At 39.0% G+C, this 21,467-nt stretch overlaps 1 protein-coding gene across 7 annotated transcripts in view; it reads left to right on the top strand.

Moving 5' to 3' along the window:
- CEP170 (centrosomal protein 170) overlaps positions 1 to 21,467 on the top strand; it is a 119,166-nt gene that overhangs the window by 91,423 nt on the left and 6,276 nt on the right. For 4 of the 7 annotated variants that reach the window (XM_039237488.1, XM_039237494.1, XM_039237487.1 and 1 more), the window contains 4 exons: positions 4,314 to 4,548; positions 10,014 to 10,191; positions 12,211 to 12,381; positions 16,640 to 16,728. In XM_039237488.1, coding sequence (XP_039093419.1) covers positions 4,314 to 4,548; positions 10,014 to 10,191; positions 12,211 to 12,381; positions 16,640 to 16,728 — 673 coding nt within the window. The remainder of the gene's footprint in view (positions 1 to 4,313; positions 4,549 to 10,013; positions 10,192 to 12,210; positions 12,382 to 16,639; positions 16,729 to 21,467) is intronic. The other 3 variants (XM_039237493.1, XM_039237492.1, XM_039237491.1) reach the window with 3 other exon arrangements.

Here is a 21,467-nt window from a genome sequence, read left to right as displayed (position 1 = left end):
ATCTGACTTGAAAACACAGAGAGTAAAAGTTCTTTCATGCTTCTTTAATTCCGATGTAATTTGCTTTAGGGAAGTTTAGTCCCCACTCTCCCTGCCCCCAGTTCTTTCAGTGATCCTTCAATATCAAGTTCAATCAAAGTTTCCAGATTTATTTTGACAAGATACTTTTAAAACTAAGTGTGTTATTATAAATCAGTTGGTTTTCATTATATTTTAGGTGCACATTCTAAAAAATATCATCTTAACATCCTTAGATTTTTTTTAGACTGATTTCTCATTTTTATTCTAAACCTCAAATTTGATAGATGGTAGGAATGAAATGTTGGGCGCACATGGCTTCAGTTATTTCTTCCTGCAGGTCAAAGACCAGTACAGACATTGTTAGGGATCTTCTCCCCAAAGGATCTTATTGCTACATGCTTATAAATATACATGTAAAATATGTTTGTGGTTTTGTTTCCCACAAAGATATTCTGATAGAAAGTGTGAAAATGCATTGTTTGTTTCCTGAAATGTGTTTGTTACATCTGTAGTTGTGATTGCATTTTAAGGCCAACAAAGCTTTGGTTGACAGTAAAAGAAATCCGAGCATTCACAAATGAATAATCCTACAAACTCTTTCTTCCTTTGTGAACTCTGGATGGTATGTTTCCATAGTGAATATAGTAGTTGATTATTTCCACAAGAGGAGTACTGTACAATTTCATAACTAAAATAAGTTTTATAATTAGCATAACTAAAATAATTTTCAGGTTAGCTGTAAAGTTAATTAAGCTGATCTTAGAACTCTGGTTTTATTACATGTGCTGTCCAGCACTTCACCAACCAAGAAGCCTCTTAGGGATTGTCATTTGAAATAGCTTCTACATCAATTTTCAATTTAATGATTTATCTGAAATTCCTTATTAGTACCAATATATCAAATAAGCCTAATGCTATACAATTAAATTTAATCCTATATAGGATTTCACCCAAACAAAATAAAATTCAACAAGTAACATTTTTCTTCAATCACAAAAATTACCATTCTATGAGGAATTGAGGATGTTTTTAAAGAAGAATTAGCCTAACTGGGTTTTTTTTCTTTTACATAAAGGTTTTCTGGGGCACCAGGGTATCTCAGTCAGTTAAGCTTCCAACTGTTGATCTTGACTCAGGTCATGAGCTCACAATTCATGAGATGGAGTCCCCTTCTCTCTCTCCCTCTCCTCCTCTCTGCCCCTCCCCTGCTCCCTCGCTCTCTCTCAAAATAATAAATAAACTTTATAAATAAGTAAAATATTTTTCTAACGTGTAATTGTAAAGTGCTAGGAATACCAACAAATGAGCTTTGAACTCTGGGAATTAGTAGACCCAACTTAAACTTTAAGACAAGACCTTTCTGGGCCTGTTTTTTTCTCTATAAACTGAAGAATTTGTAGTAATGTTCAAGGTCATTATATTCTAAAATTCTATAAAATAAGTAGGCATTAGGGAAAGTTAAAAACATTTGAACTTTAAGCTTACTTGGCAACGTCTAGCAGGCGGCAGATAAACTGTGTTGCTGCTGTAGTTTAGGAACAAAGATTACGAAAGCAAAAGGTATTGCAAGAAGTTCTGTGAGAAATAACAGGCCCTGGCATTGAACCCCCTTTCCTGGTCTCTTGTCACTGGGTAGTGGCCACATCCCCATCTCCGCTCCACTCTTTACTCTTACACAAACAGAGTGGTGTCCAGAGTGGTGTCCAGACGTGACTGAGCCCCGCCTGCCTCTAGCACGCCCGTATGATGGGTCTTCCAGTGGCAGAGATCACCCTTAATCCGTTGAGGAGTCACTAATCCCGTTTTCATTTCTCTGCTGCACCAACTTACTTTTTTTCTCATTTTGCCCTCAATTTTAACAGACCTAAAAATGTTACCTTTCAGTTTAAAAAACCGGCTTTGTCCTTATGGTTGCTTTTCTTTATAAAGATATTACTGAACCTCACTGTTCCTACCCAGATGATAAAGACAGACCTGTAAAAATCAGTGGAACTTTATGAACATCATTTGAAAAAGAAACCTTTCTCTTTTTTTCCTCAAATATGTAATTATTTTCTCATCTCGAAACTGAAACTATTAAAAGTTAATTCTAATGTGGCTCTACTTACATCTTGTCACCTGACCATCAGCACTTGGTTTCAGTGTCTCATTCTGCCCTCCTGTTTTGTCCCACTCGTGAACTATACCAGCCATTGGTGGTGTTCTTCCTAAGTTACCTCTGAGTTACCTACCTGACCTCCGTCACACCTACTTATGTTTCTGGTCTCCTGCAGCTTATTAAAACTCTTTGTTAGTGGTTTTGTTGTCACTCCAAACAATTTTCGGTTGTAAGTATGGTTTCTATAGTTCCCAAATCAAAAATCAGGAAATTTAATCTAACAAATGATCTTTTTCTTATTTCTGAACTTGTTTTCTATTGATAATATTCTAAGGTAGCAAAACAATTAAACATCTAATGCACTAAGCGCATCACTAAGAAACGCCTTTGCTAAAATATAGATATTTTGTAATATTTCTAATTTTTTTCTATAAGTTTTTTTACTCTTACTGCTAAACTTTTTCTAAAATTGTTTTCAAGTCTTAGGGTCATTTCAATTTGTAGGATTTTTCAGACACCCAAAAATTAGCAATTTTCCACCATGGTAAAAGTATTTTTATGTTAATGAATGATCTTGGTAAAACCAGAAAATATATTGACTACCACCTTTAAAAGGCACTATGAATAATTACCTAGAGCTCTATGCCTGGGTTTGCATACACTTTTACAAAAAGCCGTGGAGTTTCTGCATATCTTGTTATACCCACGAATCTTGTTCTAAGCTCCCGGAGCTTCAAATGGGAGTGTGAATCAGGACGAATGGGTAGGCTCTGATTTCAGGCATATTCCTGATTACAGATTTCTCTGCTGCTTAAACTAACTCTGTGGCCATGTGTGTCAGTCAGTTTTGTCTCACAGCCACCTGAGACTCACAGAGTCCCAGACAAAAATGTGGTTTGGGGAGGAAAAAACAGGAGTATGTAAAACCCTAGTGAAGTAGGATGAAGGAATTCTAGACTTCACCAACCTATGCAGCCCTGGATCAGTGTCTGTTTTAAAAGAGAGAGAGAGAGAAAGAGAAAGAAAACTCTTTTAATATTAATGGCAATCGGAATTTATACAGCAGGGGCTAAGTTTTTGTCACTTTAGCCACCAAAAACATCTGATTTTCACTAGGATTTTCCTAATTTGAGAAAGGTAAATGGCCAGTACCTAGGCATTCATTTGTTTATTCAAAAGTGTTCATTAAACATTGGCTAGCCGCATACCCTGCAGTCCTAGGGATGCAATAGTAGATTCCTGCCCTTGTGAAGTTTACCTTGAATCAGCCATCATTGCCCTGTTTTTGACCTCCATATATGCTTCACAATTTATTTGTGTGTTTGGTTCTTGCATTAACAGTACTAGTGAAATTAATTTGTCTTCTGATTTTTCAGATGTGTCAGCAACACCATCTTTTAAATGTCTTTTCTAACCTTAAGCGCGAAAGTGGTTGCCACTTTCTTTAATGTGAATGTTCACAGTATCTCCTCTGTGCCTTAAATGTTGGTGGCTGTGAGAATAGCTTTGTAGAGCTTCGCTCCTCGTAGGTCTTATGCCGTTGTCTGATTTCACCGTACGCTTTCAGTGTCAGAGCAGCAGCGAGTTGTACTGAAGATGGTTTGTTGTGTTTTTACCATGTAAAAGATCTTTCCAATCATAGCATAACAGGATGTTGAATGACAGAGGTAATGTGTGTTTTCTGCCATAAAAGCATAATTTCCACATCAGGAATTATGCACATTTGTATGTTGGGAAAAGAGGGTTTTACCATCTCCATGTTGAAAGTCCATGTGGCATGAGGAAATCTTTTCCCTGTTTCTGTTGTTGTTGTTACTGTCGTCTTCTAAAAAAAAAAAAAATCCATGTCGTCACTCAGATGAGAACTATGTGCAATTATAAAGTACCCAAGTTAAACATTTATGAATAGAGCTTGCTTAGTTGTTTATCATTAGTGAATCTTTCATCTGAATGTTTTATCCACCGTACTATGGAAAACATGGTCTTTCGATTGTTCTTAATTCCTCATTCTTTTTAATTCACCGAAGTATATTGTTTCTTTCTATAAGGAGTAGTAGACTTATTTTCGTGAGGTATGTGTATGTCAGTTACTGAAAATTGTGCTGTGTGTCTCATGGTGTTTTTGAAATCATGATTTTTATCTCCTTTAAAAGGTAACATAATAATTCTTTTTTTAATAATTAAACTAATTTAGTAAATTCAAGATGGAGGCGCTTTCCTACTGATTATGCTTCCACCTCAGAAGATGAATTTGGATCAAACCGTAATTCCCCTAAACATACTCGTCTACGTACTTCTCCAGCCCTGAAAACCGCTCGGTTGCAGAGCTCTGGGTCAGCAATGCCTACTAGTTCTTCATTCAAGCACCGGATAAAAGAACAGGAAGACTACATCCGAGATTGGACTGCCCATCGAGAAGAGATAGCCAGGTTGGTTCTAAAGGGGTTGTCTTTAAGGGCTGAAGTTTCCTGTCAGTGTTTCAACTCAGTCACAGAGTGTAGCTTTTATTCAATTTATACAAACAGTCCAAGAAGTGAAATCCTCAGGTAGCTCTGCATGTTGTTCCGTCCAAAATGTTGCTTTCCATCCAGTTTCTCTGGGTTTGTGTTTTCAATGCCAGCGCTACTAACATCACCTTCCCAAAGAGGTAGTAGTGTGCTTGGTGGAGAAACGTGGCTCTTACTCTCTGGGGAGAATGACAGGGGCCAGATTTTTACTCACACATTTATGAATTCGTGAGGTACAGTTTAATTCCGCCCTTTATTAATTATTTTGAATATTATATAAATGTGTTTATTATACCCTTTAGGTTATATTGATAAAAAGTAAAATGCATGCTGCAGATGTGATTTTTTTTTAATGTTTATTTAATTTTTGAGAGAGAGACAGAGAATGTGAGCGGAGGAGGGTTAGAGAGAGAGTGAGACACAGAATCTGAAGCAGGACCCAGGCTGCGAGCTGTCAGCACAGAGCCCGATGCGGGGCTTGAATTCACAAACCACGAGACCATGACCTGAGCTGAAATTGGACGCTCAACCGACTGAGCCACCCAGGCGCCCCTGCAGATGTGATTTTTAATGAACACTGAGAATAGACTCTACTCAGACAGATATTATTGTAGTTAAAATGTGGGGTTTTTTTTATTTTGTAAGATACTAAATTTTACTGCGTTAATACCTATGTCACCTAAACATTTTCCCCGTTTACATGCTACTTATTTCTGCCTTCAGTTTAAGACCCTAAACTTCAGGTTTTACATTTGGTAACATTATTAAAGAATATAATATGTAATAATCTGTAGATGCTTTAAAAAAAACTAACCATAATTTAATGCTATTTATCTTTTTTTTTCTCCCTTAGCTCTTTTGACTTCTGTGAATTATGTCTTTTCTGGCTCATTACTTCAATGTAATGTTTATGGTTTTGGGTCTTTAATGACTATTGTAATTGCTTTTAATTGCGTATCATTCTTTGAGAACATGCCCTTTTAATCTTGCTGTAGTTCTTAAACATTTTTATTTTTACCATGTAAATCCCTTTTTGAGAGACTAATTACTGAAGCATTGTAAGCCGGGTCCAGTTAGGGGACGGGCATATATATATGTGCTTAGGGACCCCTGAATTATTAGGATGCACAGAACGGCTGCAGTGAGGGAGTTTCTGCCGCTTTTTATTCTCGTGGGCACAGCTGGCCTGGCTCTCCTCCCATGGGTTCCCTTCCTCTGGAGGGGGTCCTGCAGCTCGGAGGCACCTCTGCTTCCCCTCAGGGGGCCACACCCATTTCCTGCCCCCAGCAGAAAAGAGATGCCTGGGAGAGGAAAGTACACAGGACCCGTAGGTGACCCTGTCACGTGGCTCCGTCTCTGTTGTGTGCATTTTATTACTCCTGTGTCTGTGCCTTGTTACCTGGGGGCTGCAGAGGGGTCAGGCCTTTTTTTTGTTTTGTTTTGTTTTATTTATTTCTGAGAGAGAGAGAGAGAGAGAGAGAGAGAGAGAGAGAGAGCGCGAGCGAGCGAGCGTACGCCGGGAAGGGTCAGAGAGAGAGGGAGACACAGAATCGGAAGCAGGCTCCAGGCTCTGAGCTAGCTGTCAGCACAGAACCCGACGTGGGGCTCGAACCCACAAACCGTGAGATCATGACCTGAGCTGAAGTCAGACGCTTAACCGACTGAGCCACCCAGGTGCCCCGGGTGCCCCAGGACCAGGCCTTTTAACTTGCAATGACTTTATGCCTTTTCCCTCTGGCTTCTTAAGTAGCGCTGTGCTAGTAAAATGGGCCTTTGGGATTTTAGTTTTTTAAGGTGTATTTTTCAGCCGTATATCTGAAAGCAATGAAAGCAGGTGGATTGCAAAACTCCAAATAAAATGTGTGCATCATTTTAGAATTTCCCCTTCTAGCAGATTTGATGGGGGTGGAGACTGAGAATAAGAATGAGGATTACATGGGGCGCCTGGGTGGCTTAGTCGGTTAAGCGTCGGACTTTCGCTTAGGTCATGATCTCACGGTTCGTGGGTTTGAGCCCCGCGTCGGGCTCTGTGCTGACTGCCAGCTCAGAGCCTGGAGCCTATTTCAGAGTCTGTGTCTCCCTATCTCTCTGACCCTTCCCTGCTCGCTCTGTCTCTCTCTCTCTCTCTCCTAGAAATAAATAAAAATATTTAAAAAAAAAAAAAGAATGAGCATTACAAATGTAAGAGCTGAAAAAAAAGCACAGACACAAGAGATGTAAAGAAATACATTATTATAAAATATTCTAGTGAGGGTAACCTAGAAGCTTACGGAATTAGTAAGCTTAGATTTCACAACCTCATGAATAGGTCCATACTTTACATTGAATCATAAATCTGTTATTTCTACTTGAAGATATTTATAACATTGATCTTCTTGATAATTTTGCCTTTTAGAATTCCTAATGATGGTTTTAGTAGGTACTGAGATTTTTAAGCATTGTGGATTTAAACCAGTCTAATGGTATATACTATTGAGTCAACTTTCAGATACAAATTGTTGTGTAAAGAAACTATATACTCGCAAACAAAAAGGAGGCTTTGGGATGCTGCCCTAGTGAACCATGTGTGTGTGTTTTGTATATGTAAGAGTTGTTCGTATTAGTATGGGTTACTGCGTAACCTGCTCACATTGCTGTGGTCTCTTTTCTTAACTCCTTTTTTCTAATTAACTCCTACTGCTTCCTACAAATATCAGAAGCTTCGTTGTACAAATGTCTGCATAAAAATCTTGAAAGCAAAAGAAATAGATTTTTGGATAAGCTCCTGCTTATCTATTTTTTGTTTCGTCAAGCTTGGTTATTCTCTTTCTCATCCTACTTCCATTTATTTCAGAAATGCAAAAAATGAATATATTATCTAAGAAAAAATGAATATATTTAAACTCTTTCTCAGAAAATTGTATCAACAGCAAGCTTTTAAAAGTTACGTACGGAATGATTATGTGAGATGTAACATGACATAACAAAGAGATCTAGTTCCACCATTTATGACTTCAACCAAAAAATGGTCACATAACTTCTCCTAAGCCTTATTTTCCTCATGTGTAAAACAAGATAGTGAACACCTCTCCTCCTGTAAGGTGGCTGTGAGAATGAAGTCAGCTGATGATTGTAAAGCTTCTTCGTGTTGGTGCTCATTATCAAATAGTGGTTTCGACTGTACCACAATGTAATGGCGCTCGTTACAGGTGTTGTAAGCTTATACGAGGAGGGAGTCGACCTGATTCTCCATCACTTTAGGCCTTAGGCCATAGCACAGCTCCTGGAACATAAGAAGAGACCAGAAAATATTTATTGGTGTTCTTCCTACCTTTTTGTATTGATAAGTAAAGGGAGGGACTGCAGACTGGTCTTGCTAGGCCATAAGCTTCCATTTAGCACCTCTTTTTAGATCTAGTTAAATTATTATTCAATTATTGCATCATTTGAAAGTATTTCAAGCTTACATTTTGCCCAAGTTAAAAAAATGTTACTTTGTGTCTGCTTTTGATTTTAAAGTTGCAGAAGCATTCATGTGAGCCTCTATCATTTCAAAACCTTCTTTGTGGAAGTAACCAAATTGAGTTCAGTAGATCCATACCTTAGAAAATTTCCAAGTCTCTGGGCGCCTGGAGAGGGCTCAGTTGGTTAAGCATCTGACTTTGGCTCAGGTTGTGATCTCTCAGTTCGTGGGTTCAAGCCCCACGTCGGGCTCTGCTGATGGCTCGCTCAGAGCCTGGAGCCTGCTTCAGGTTCTATGTCTCCTTCTCTCTCTCTGACCCTCCCCTGCTCATGCTGTCTCTCTCTCTCTCTCTCTCTCTCTCTCTCTCTGTCTCTCTCTCTCAGAAATAAATAAAATATTTTTTAAAAATTAAAAATTAAAAAAAGATTAAAAAGAAGAAAATTTTCAAGTCTCATTGACTTGAAATCTTTTGAGAAAAACAGGAATATCAGTGGTAGATTATGTTAGGTTCTCCCTTTTAAAAATCAGTAAAAGAGAAAAATCAGTTTTTTCGTTTGCTTATCACTGATGATATTTAGTTCTTCATTCTGTGTGGCTGATGACAGAAATAAATGGCTCTCTGGGAATGAGCTCTGAACCTGGGATGCGGCCTTCTGCCTTAGCTGTTTGTAAGTTGTGTCGTCATGAGCAAGCAAGCCTCTCCCCTTCTCTGGGGACGTCTCCTCATTCACTTTCACTTAGAGAAGGCCGGCCTCACAAGAACTCTGTGCTCCGGCAGTGACCTGATGAGTGCTGTGCAGAGCCCTGTGTCAGGGTCACTAACCTCGCTGGCCATGTGGGGGAGCTCATGGTCCTCTTCTCAGAGCATGAATGGGGGAGAGGCAAAGAGAGAGAGACACACACACACACAGAATGTGAAGCAGGCTCCAGGCTCTGAGCTGTCAGCATAGAGCCCAACACGGGGCTTGAACCCACAAGCAGCGAGATCATGACCTGAGCTGAAGTCAGACACTTAACAAACTGAGCCACACAGGCGACCCTCAGAACAGTGCTTCTAAATGCATAAACACAGGGGCATCTGGGTGGCCCAGTCACTTAAGCCTCTGACTCTTGATTTTGGCTCAGGTCATGACCTCACGGTTTGTGAGTTCAAGCCCCGCATCAGGCTCTGCCACAAGAGCTGGGGTCCTGCTTGGGATTCTTCCTCTCTTTCTGCCCTTATCCTGCTTGTGCTCTCTCTCTCTCAAAATAAAGTACATTTTTAATAAATAAATGCACAAACATAAAATGCTTAGTTTTGTTTTAGTATGATTGCATTTCTTTGTAATGTTATCAAAACATTTTTAAAAGTGACAAAGTAATATATGGTTCTTTGTTAACATGCTACGTGGAACATTGTTGCTGTGGGTTTAATGACCGCAGTAATCTCGAAGCAGTGATGACGAGAGGCTCTGGGACTCCTGTAGCAACTGTACTATGATACCTGGGGGTGGGAAAAAACCCAGTATCACTAATACCACTGCTGTTTGTTACTCGGATTATCCCTGAAAAAAATGCTAAGCTTCAGGTGGAGGTTAGTGAAAATGAGGTTGTCAATACCCCTTCCTCTCCAGGTTCATGGCCTCCTTGGGTTCTGTCTACCACCCCCAAGTCTGCTAATGCCAGTCATTAACACGAGCTGTATTTTAAAAGACCTGTCACTACTTCCAGGTGTTTCACATATTTTTCAAAGTGACATGTGAAATTTAATTTTGTTTATTTTGGGAATTTAAGCTTAAAGCTTTTTTGAGTATCAACATAGTTGATAGGATTTCCAAAAATATTTAAGTTTTTGGTACAGATCTTTAATTAGCTCTACAGCTTACGTAACGGACGCTATCACAGATGATTGTCGCTAGAGCTATTATTTTAAAGGGACTAAACTCCTTTTCCAACACCGTCCCAGGATCAGCCAGGACCTTGCTCTCATTGCGCGGGAAATCAACGACGTGGCAGGCGAGATAGACTCGGTGACGTCGTCGGGCACCGCCCCCAGCACCACAGTAAGCACTGCGGCCACCACCCCGGGCTCTGCCATAGACACTAGAGAAGAGGTAGGAGATCTTCATGGACACATGCAGAAGGTTCTTCCTTTTCTTTGTTTCTTTTGCTTTTAGCCTTTTGCTGAGTTTTAGTTACACCCACCCGCCCTGTCTGCATGAAGCTCTGCATTTCCCAACTTTGGTTTAAAATTTTTCTTTTTATGTTTTTGTCACAAAACTAGCAAAGGCTAACATTTGGTCTACTATCCCATGCAGCTGTAAAGTTATTTAAAACCAGTACCTTGTCTGCCAATTAATTACTGGTGTATAGTTTCACTGGAAAATATGAATTTAAAAGACATCTGAAAAGCAACCTAAAATTTGATAAATGATTATATAACTTTTCAATAAAGTTTGGCTGTGAAAATACTTCAATTAAAAAGGCATTGTGTAAGTGGCTAGTAGATATCTCTAGTAGCAAATAAAGAGAAAAATTCTACAGTTTCCACTACTTTAAATAATTCTGTTGAAAATGACACATATATGCTTAAGTATACTTTGAAAACTGAAAGATACACACATATAGATGCACAAAGATATATACACATACACACCCACACACCAGTACACGCACACTCAGTTTTGAAACCTTCCTGTGAGTTCTGGAGGGCGAGGGAGCACTGACTGTTGCCCTCCCCAAACCAGCGCCTCCTGCTCTCTGGCTCCAGGGGGCGCTCTTTACATAACGTTGCTCCAGGAGGTGCTTTTAATGGATGATGAAATATAGATGGTGTTCTGTCATGTTGGCTCTGTTGATCTGGTGCAGAAATACAAGCAACAGATTGCCATGTGAGAGAATGAATTAAAATTTTTATTGGGACAGAGCCACATCCTTTTGTTTAATTATCTGGCTGTTTTGTGCTGTAATGATAGAAATGTGTAGTTAGACACTGTATGGCTACAAAGCTGAAAATATTTATTATCTAGCCTTTTACAGAAAAAAAAAATGCCAGCCTCTCATGTGCTTCCTTAATTTTATAAAACAACGTCCTCAATAGTAGCTCCAAACGGCTAGCCTTTTTAACAAATTCAATTTTGACAAACTCTGCTAATAATCTCTTCCTTTGCTTTTTGTCACATTCCTTTTATAATCTAGTTCCTTAGTGGTCATTTGTGGTCGTTTTTTTTTCCCCCTTCATGTATTCTCTAATTTTGTAAATGAGCTTTCATGAATCTGTGTAGAGTTTTGTTACCACATTGATCAATTGTAAATGATTTAAATCATCCTCATTGGTGAAAAACAAAGGATCTTCTTGGTGGCAACACATACACAATTCTTGTGGTACATTTAGATGATGAAGACACTTTCTCAGCTGTCTTAACTAACGTTACCTAACATGATTATAAATTACTCAGTCATTTCATTGAATAGACTTTCATTTTTCCTTTTTGTTTTTTCTCAGAATATTGTACTAAAATGTATTCCTTCTTCAGTAAACCTGAGTTACTTTGTATTGGATGTGTATAATCTGCACTGTAGATGGCAGTATGTCATTTTCACTAGAATATGTAACTGTTGTAGCAATGTTAAAAGTTTGCCAAAGACCAAAATACTACTTTGTGTATTTAAAAATTGTTTCCTTTTGTAAACTTAATTGGAATTTTGCAATTTATGTATTTGTGAAGAAATTTGGCTCCTGGATTTGGGAAGGAAAAAAAACAAAAAACAAAAAAAGACAAGATAGGAAACTGAAAGGAAAAGAAACAATATTTTACATTCATAAGGCAATGTGAGTAAAATGAACTTGTCCATCTACATGGCTCAGCTTTTTCTACTTACCATCTCTTTTCCATTGGGGGAAATCTTATCCATGGAAGGATTGAATTTAACCAAGTTCTATATTTTGGATTTTAAAAGTCTCTATAGGTGAACATCTGTTTTATTAAATAGGCACCTTTGAAGTACTTCTAAAAAGAAAGAGTAATTGGTTTATTGAAGATATCATGCTTGTGTTACTACCTGAGAATGGAATAACTTCTGTCTAATTAAAAAAAAATTATAATGCCAATATCGGTACTTATCCAAATTATTCTCATAAGGATTTGCTTTTGTCCTATTAGTTGGTTGATCGTGTTTTTGATGAAAGCCTCAACTTCCGAAAGATCCCTCCATTAGTTCATTCTAAAACACCAGAAGGAAACAACGGTCGGTCTAATGACCCAAGACCTCAACCAGCAGAGCCTCCTGATCACTTAACAATTACAAGGCGGAGAACCTGGAGCAGAGATGAAGTAAGTAAACACAGACTTAACACATGGCAGAGGAAGCATGTCCTGTTGTGGGAAAAGGAGGAAACCGTTCCGTAAGTGGGGCCTAGGGAAAAAAATGCTTGCCCTTAGGAGCAGGGTGAAGTTTCATCTTGACATTATAGCATGTACAAATAATCAGCTACAAATGATTAAGTTTCTAATGGGCAAAAGCAAAACTTTAAAACTTTTAGTTGAAAGTATAGGTTAGTTGAAAGATATCTTTAAACATTGTAGTAGGTGATTTCTTAAAAGACACAAAAAGCTTTAAAATAAAAGACTGATAAATTAGAGTATATTAAAAGACTTTGTGAAAAATAGTCAATAAAGGAATAGTATACAGAATACATAAAGAAGTCCCTACCAATCAATTAAACAAGGCAGAAACAGCCCAACAGAAAAATCTCCAAAAGATGTGAACAGCATTTCACTGAAAAAAAAATTACCTAATGTCTACAAAATAGAGATGTTCAACTTTATGGGTATTCAGAGAAATACATTTCAGGGCTAAAATGTGATTCTTATTCAATTGGCAACAAGTTAAAAGTCTTCATATATATTAACTGTTAGAGAACTTGGATACATAGACTCCCGTTTTGTGTTGCTGGAAGAGGTTAAATTGCCACACTTTGGAAAACAGTTTGACATTATTTCGTAAAGTTGAACGTAAATATGTCACATGCTCGTATCATACAGATTTACCTCTAGTACATGCTCACGAGAAACCCTTTCCTACTGACAAAAGAAGTCATGCAAAAGAGTAGTTATAGTACCACCATGGGCCTGACAAAACTTGGCAACAGTCTGACTTTTTATCAGCAGGAAAGAGAATGTATAAACTGGTATGTTTGCAAATTGAATACTTACAGAGTAATCAGAACAAACAAAATACAGCAGTCTGCCACAATCTGGGTGAAATTTTAACACTATAACATTAAACAAAAGTAATTCTCAAAAGATCATATATAATGTGATTCTCCTACACTTTTTAAAAATGAAAAGGTATACTTAGGACAGAAATGGATATAACAAATGATATAAAAAGGAAAGCAGGGGAGTGATGAATGGGATTCAAGACACTGTTCAACTTGGGCAGCGGGCGGTGGGGAAATGGGGGAGAGGGAACCAGAGACTGGCAGTAGTTGTACCAGCCAGCTGCTTCTGTGTAACAAGCCACAAAAAGGTCACCCGCAGAGCACAGTCAGCATAAACTTATCACGTACCGTGGGTTGAATTGTACTGCTCAGCCGGACAATTAAGTTACAGGTTGAGGGGCGCCTGGGTGGCCCATTTGGTTAAGCTTATGACTTTAGCTCAGGTCATGATCTCACGGTTCATGAGTTCAAGCCCCACGTCGGGCTCTGTGCTGACAGTCAGAGCCTGGAGCCTGTTTCAGATTCTGTGTCTCCCTTTCTTCTCTGCTCCCCCCCAACTCATATTCTGTGTGTGTGTGTGTGTGTGTGTGTGTGTGTGTGTGTCTGTCTGTCTGTCTGTCTGTCTCTCTCAAAAATAAGCTTTGAAATATCTTAAAAAAATAAAAAAGCTACAGGTTGAGTCCAGGTCTATCCCACGTGTGTCTCTATGGCCTGGGCGAGTGGGCTGACCAAGCCGTGTTCTTGTCAGAAGCACTAGCAAGCAAGCCCCACTATGCGGGCACATTTCACGTTCATGTCATGCGTGCTGCTGTCCCGTCGGTGAAACCAGGTCACACAGATTGAGGTCGAGGCCAGCAGCCTCTTCCTACAGCGTCAGAGGAGAGTGGCTTATTGTTGCCTTGTAGCCTTTGTTTGGGCTGGCAGATTCGGAAGTGCTTATTACATTATTCGAGAGAAAGAAAGAAAGAGAAAGTGGTCCAAATTGGACTGGTGACCTATGTCATGAATTAAGAACTGTGATTCGGGGCGCCTGGGTGGCTCAGCCAGGTAAGCGTCTGACTTCAGCTCAGGTCGTGATCTCATGGCTCGTGAGTTTGAGCCCTGTGTCGAGCTCTGTGCTGACAGCTCAGAGCCTGGAGCTGCTTCAGATTCTGTGTCTCCCTCGCTCTCTGCCCCTCTCCCCCTGCAAAAAAATAAAACAGTAAAAAAAATTGTAAGGAATTGTGATTAATTCTGTGTACCTGTGAACCAGTACAGGTAAAAATTATTACATTATTTTTATAAATTAGCTTAAAATAAATGTGGCAGTAAGTGAAGAGAGGTTTATGGAAAAGGTTTATGATAATAAAAATTAGATGAAATGAGCTTGGGAAAAATTCAAAGGTATAGTTTGGTTTATTCACCAAAGAATAGTTATTTCAAACAGCACCATGGAACAAGCTACCTGAGGAATGACACGCAGTGGTGGTGCAGGTAACAGCCTTAGCGCCTGGGTAGGAGAAGAATGTAGAAAGCAGCAGTGGACAAGAGGGTTTGGTCTTAGGCTGGCATCTTGTGAATCCCTGCATTAAGGAACAGGAGCTAGAAGTATGTAAGAATGTGTATATTTGCATAATAGTAAGTAGGAAAAACTGTCCCAGCGGGAAAACACACAGCTACCTCCATGCTGCCACTGCAGAGAGGACGTGTGTGAGTGAGCAAGGGACAGAGAGAGAGAGGGAATCCCATGAGGGTCAGAGTGTGGGGGCGGGGAGAGAGAAGTGGGGCTCATCTGCAGTTGGGCTCACGTTTTTATCCGAAGCAGGGCTTGTGTTTTTACCCAAGGCAAGTCTCATGTTCACCCGAGGAGGGGCTTGTGAGCTCACCTGAAACGGGGCTCAAGCTCACCCAGTGTGGGACTCGAACTCAGAAAGCCTGAGATCATGACCTGAGCCAAAGACAGATGCTTAACAACTGAGCCACCCACATGCCCTATCTTAGATGCTTTTAAAACACACTCCCTGTCCTGGACTAAGTGGTATACATCTTCTACTCTTGTTTTGGTTTGTTTTCTCAAGGCTCGTAAAATACCGTTATGTGTATGTAGCCTTTACTGCCTGCATGTTGCTGATCACATCCTAAGTCACTTTTTATCCCCCTGACTTCAAATTCTTGTGATTCGCAGGTTCTCCTTTTTTCCATGGTGCCTGCCTTATTTATGGCACCTTTCACAGAACTCCCTTTCATTAGAATTTGCATCACTCAAAATCACAAAATTTAACATTTATGTTCTTTTAAATTATTTAATAGTATTTCCTGTATACTTTTAACTCCTCCGCTGGCCTTTACAGCTTCTTAACCTCCAAGCCGATGTCTTATTTTCTGGATTGTCTTGCATAGTCTAATTACAGTTCTGAAATACAAAGAGGTGATTTGGGAACCCACTTCTAGCCCCAAGTTCAGTCCTTTTTCTAGCTTCTGGATACCAAATCCAGTCTGCCACCTGTTTTTATACATAAAGCAGTGTCTCAGCACAGCCATGCCTCCTCGTTCACATGTTACCTATAGCCACTTTCACAATAGCGAGTTTAGTAGTGGTTGTTACAGAGACCAGATAACCAGAAACCTTCGCTCTCTGGCCCTTTACAGAAGTTTGCCAAGCCCTACTTTTGCCAGTAAGTTTGAAGTAGGATGGTACCAACCTCCATCATAAAAGCTTATTCTTTTGAGTAAATTTTTTTTTAACATGCATTCATTTTTGAGAGAAAGAGACACACACAGAATCTGAAGTAGGTTCCAGGCTCTGAGCTGTCAGCAGAGCCCAACACGGGGCTCGAACTCATGGACCGCGAGATCATGACCTGAGCTGAAGTCAGACACTCAGCCAGCTGAGCCACCCAGGCGCCCCTCTTTTGAGTAAAGTTTTAAAATTATCTCTCCCACTAGACTCTGCTCTAAAGAGCAAGGTTGTAATCTTCTTGATTTCTACGTTCATGTTGTTTGGTGAAAGAAGAGATAATAAACTTAGCATTCTAAATTATTTATATTTCCCCTTTTATGATCACTTGAACTGGAGGCATGAGAGATAGGATCATGACAGTCATTGAAGATAAGAGAACATGGATTGTTTTTTAAAAATGGTATAACCAAAATAACATGGAACCTCAACCAGTTATTTTTTAAGAAGGAAATCCTTTGTTAATACTTATTTCTCTTTCTCAATTTAGTTATATATAAGTATAATTAATTCTAATTACATTCTTCATTGATCTGTTATTAAAAGCAACATAAATACTAAATGCCCCTAAACACAGTGGACCGTGACTGGTGTTCTCGATGGTTTACAGTACAGTGGTAATATTTTAATTTCATTTCTTTGGATGTTTCAGGTCATGGGAGATAATCTGCTGCTGTCATCCGTCTTTCAGTTTTCTAGGAAGATAAGACAGTCTATAGATAAAACAGCTGGAAAGATCAGGTACTGTTCTGTTACCAAAACCCCCCGGCCTTCATTAACAGATGTGTGTTTTGCTTGGTGCGAGCCCGCCACCCCCACAGCTGGCGGGAGCTCGTGAGGCCGGTGGCACTGAGTCTTACTGCTGCCAGTGTCCTGTTCCTTCTCGTATAAGTTACAGCCATCAGCTAGGTCACGTGAAGGGGGCAGAAAGGGAAAGAAATGTCCTCAGTAATCAGCCGTTTCTAATAGAGAGTTAACAGCTCTAATGACTTAGGTTAATTTTATTAATGACCAGGAACAGTTGACTCCTCCACAAAACAATAGTGTTTAACAGACCTTTGGGGTGGCTTTTATAAGACCTGAAAGTTGAGACTAATTTCATCTTCCTCATCAGTAAAAAGGACAGTATTGCATAATTGCAGAATACCTGCTTGCTTGTCTCCCTTGTGCACTCAAGTACAAGAGCCTCAGACAGTGCTGGACAAATAATACGCAGCCAGAAATCATTCAGTCTGATTAAATTTGGAGATTTCATTCCCATATAAGATTATTTTAACCAATTATTTATTTAATTTACATATTCCTTTGGTTAATTATCCTTCCCGTATGTCCTCATTCCAGAATATAATTTTAGTGGAATTAAATTCAGAGTAACACTGTTACCACCTTCAGCTTGAGGCATGACTCCTGGTATTAGGCAGGCACGTTTGTTGGTTCATGTGTAATAAGTCACTGGTTAGGCTTAAATTTTTCCCTGCAAATTTCAGTTGGTTGGACTTCATTTGTCCGGCTGCGTGTCGTATCGGCAGCACGCCAGCAATGGGTGTTGTGGTGAAGGTGAGCAATGTGACTATTCAGGGGAGGCGGTGGGACCAGCACACTTGGCTTCATCACTAAGCATGACTGAAAGAAACAGTGGGCTCACTTATAAGCCAAATCAGAAATTGCAGAATGTGGTATTTACAAATAGCATGCAACGATTTTGATTTCTTTAAAATCAAATGTGAGCCTTAAGTTGTACACATTTTCCTAATTTAGAAAGGATCCAATGAAATTATATTGTCTTTATGCTTCTTATTCTTTGTGTAACTAGTGATTTTTTTTTTTTTAACGATTTTAATAAAAAGGAAAAAGGGGTGATTGGGCTTGGTTGGAGTAGAAGTTGTGAATAGTAAAATCAGATAATTAAAGGAAAATAATGAAATTAAGACACATCACATGGAGATAGCAGGAAAAGTTAACTTAGTACAGATGAATATGCTCAATGAGTGAGCTAAAGTGTAAATCCCATGAGAGCAGTGGTCTTTGTCTAATTATAAAGTACCCAGAATATACTATGTAACTATTTGTTAATGAGTGAATATTAAATTATTACTTTGTAGGAAGTTCAGTTTACTTCAGATTTTAGGAAGATGTGAAAATTGTTATGGGTAAATTATCTTGAAAAAAAAAACAATGGATGGCAACATAATGGTAGTCATTAGAATAACTGTTTAAATTAGTTAAATGTACAGGGTACTCCCTAAGAAAAGCCAAACATGCAGTCACTTTTTAACTGTTAAGGTAATATGCCTCATGTTTCAACTGTATTTGGAGGGGCTGTTGATCTACTTCACTGAGAATTCTTTTGAAAAGACAAAGGTATTAAGTAAAAGACCAAGGTGTAGAAGAGTAAATATATTATGAGGTCATTTGTAGAAACCTTTAAGAAGTGAACCTGGAGGAAAGAATTATACGTATATGAACATTCACATACACATATAATAGGTGTTAACATATAGCATGTATGTTTTTTTGAAATGTTTGTATTTTTAACCATTCTGTATTATATTTGTTAAAATCTAAAAAGTAAAAAAAGGGACAAGACAATGTAGATTACATTATCCTTTTTAACCTAAGGAGAATTTAATATTCTTTTACAAGGCAATATTGTGAAGAGATAAACTGATACATTTTTAAGGGATATCAAGATAAAGGCTCAGGTATAAAAGAAGACTAAAGGTATAAAACCTATGTAAAAATACTTCAGAAATTCATTGATGCAGTGGCTTGATTTCTGGTTGTTGTTTTTTTTTTTTAATTTTTTTAATGTTTTATTTATTTTTTTGAGACAGAGCACGAGCAGGGGAGGGGCAGAGAGAGAGGGAGACACAGAATCGGAAGCAGGCTCCAGGCTCTGAGCTGTCAGCACAGAGCCCCACGTGGGGCTTAAACTCATGAACTGTGAGACCATGACCTGAGCCGAAGTTGGACAGTTAAGCACCTGAGCCACCCAGGCGCCCCTTGTGGCTTAATCTCTGATTCCCATAATAAAATGTTAAGACATGAGGAAGCCATATCTGAATATGGTTTCTGAATGTAATATTGCACACATATACAATCTTATATAGCTTATACGTTGAAATAATATGTTTCATCAGTGTTTGATACCTAATCATGGGAAAAACACATGGAACATCATGTTACTGAATTGCAAGGCTAACTATCTAGTTTAAGAGAAATCACTTATATAGTTTTTTTCTAAAACTATTCCAAAAGTATCTTTTTAAAATCTGTTTAAAGTGTTCTTTAAAAAAAAAACAATTTTAAAATATGTTTTAAGCTTCTATAAAGGCAGTTTGCTTTATCTTCCAGTAAATTTAGAAGGATGACCCATATAACTAAATTTTGCAGGGTGTTAGATGGTCAAAAGCTGGATGAAGTAAGAGCGCCAGCGAGCATGTGATGAGACATGACCCTGGAGAGGTTGGGGCGGGGGCCTCCCTGTGGGTTGCATTTGTTACAGAGTTTGGTCTTTATCATAAAAAGCCATGGGAAGCGAATACATTAATAGGTCCTCTTGATACACCATTGTTACCATAAAAGTACCATGTAGGCGACATCATGTGGTCCTGTGGCCCGCCCACAGGAAAACTCTGAGTGAAGTCTCCTCACCTGTAAATGGGGACCCCTTCTTATTTCCTCCCCTCCTGAAATACAGGTCCTCTACAGTCACCAGGTCCCCGTTCTCTCATGTATTCATTCAGTAGACTTTCATCATGCCCCTGTCTGATACCAGTCTCTTCTGTTGACTGTTGACTGTTGACTGTTCTTCCCACTAAGTATCTTTCTCAATGCACACTGAGCTCCTCCCTAGCTTCCTCCAAAGAAAACTAATTTTTGTAGCTATACCATTTAATTAAAATTGATACCAAAAAAACATTCATTCATTGGTTAGTTGATTTTACCGTCTCAGAAATTTGACAGAATTTTAAAAGGTTAAAAAATATGTAAAAATGCCTCACTCAAGTTTGATATTGTTGCCTTCAGTGTGAGTATTGAATTATACTATGTGTAAGGCACTGTGGTGGGTTCTGTGGAAGATCATAAGGCAGATGAAACATCATTCCTCCTCTTACGGGGTTTATACTCTGGTCAGGAAGGCGAAGCATATACACAGTTAACTGTTGTCCAGGGTAGCATGTGGTAGGTTGGTGCCCAGTTGAGGTAAAGACAAAGGAAGGATCACCTGCATTCAGGACAACGAGGGGAGGCTTTATGGAAGGTAGCATTCAAAGATAGGTATAATTTTTAATAAGCAAATCTTAAGGGAGAGCGCCTGAACCTTTTGTATGAAGTATCAGGGTAGTTTGGAGAATGACTGGTCCTTAATTTTTATGCCAGGAGTTATAAACTCAAATGCCTACCTGGGCCTCACAGTATGTACCTATTTAAATTGCCCTAGTACTTTCTATGGGCACAGCTGAAAATATTTATGAAGGAACTGTTTTTACAGTGTTCTCACGGTATTCCATTCCAAGCTGTGTAGCATGGCCCTGTGTCTGTAGACCATCAGTTTGCAACCCTAATTTGCATGTATTAAGAGCACTAGAGAATAGATAGTGAAAGGCTTAGAATATGAACCACCGACTTTTTATTCTAAAGCCAACTGCCTTCTCAAAACAAGTTTTTAGGGGCGCCTGGGTGGCTTAGTTGGTTAAGAGTACGACTTTTGCTTAGGTCATGATCTTGCGGTTCGTGGGTTCGAGCCCCGTGTCGGGCTCTGTGCTGACTGCCAGCTCAGAGCCTGGAGCCTATTTCGGAGTCGGTGTCTCCCTCTCTCTCTGACCCTCCCCTGCTCACGCTGTCTCTCTCTCTCTCCTAGAAATAAATAAAATATTAAAAAAAAAAACAGGTTTTTAGCTTAGTAGTTAAATTATTGAATGAAACTATCCTTGGAGTTTAATGTGTTTCCATGGTGACATTTAGTCTACCATTTTGAATCTGTAATGTAATACAAAGATCACTCAAAAGCTATGAATTTTTTCCTGATAAATCTATAATGATGTTTGAACAAAAAACGGTTTTAACCAGGATGACCTAGTCGAAAGTTACGTCTTGATCTACTTTTCTGCTTCCTTTGCATTTAAATTATATTAGAGCTCACTTCCTAAAACCAAAATGGTTAAGTTTGGCTTCTTAAATCCATACCACAATATTTACAGATTATCTTTAAAGTAAGGTTTTCATCCCTTCAATACTTAGAGCTCTGGAGGAGCTTTGTGTGTGAGTCAGGAACCTGAGGTGACCATTCTAAGCCATGTTCAAAAAAGCAGAGGTGAAATACGTACCATTTTAACACTTTGAGAAACCCAAGCATTAGACCCAGTAACCATCTTCTGGCAAAACTCACTAAATTTGTAACGCGCTATAGCTAAGCACAGACTTGCTGTCTCGTACAAGTGCACTGCAGCTCTCAGCTGATACAGTCACTGTTTTCT

This window comes from Hyaena hyaena, unplaced genomic scaffold, assembly GCF_003009895.1.
Source record: "Hyaena hyaena isolate Hyena2069 unplaced genomic scaffold, ASM300989v1 scaffold_127, whole genome shotgun sequence".
Taxonomy (NCBI): domain Eukaryota; kingdom Metazoa; phylum Chordata; class Mammalia; order Carnivora; family Hyaenidae; genus Hyaena; species Hyaena hyaena.
The sequence above is the reverse complement of the archived record's forward strand: the minus strand, read 5'-3'. Positions and strand labels throughout refer to the sequence as shown.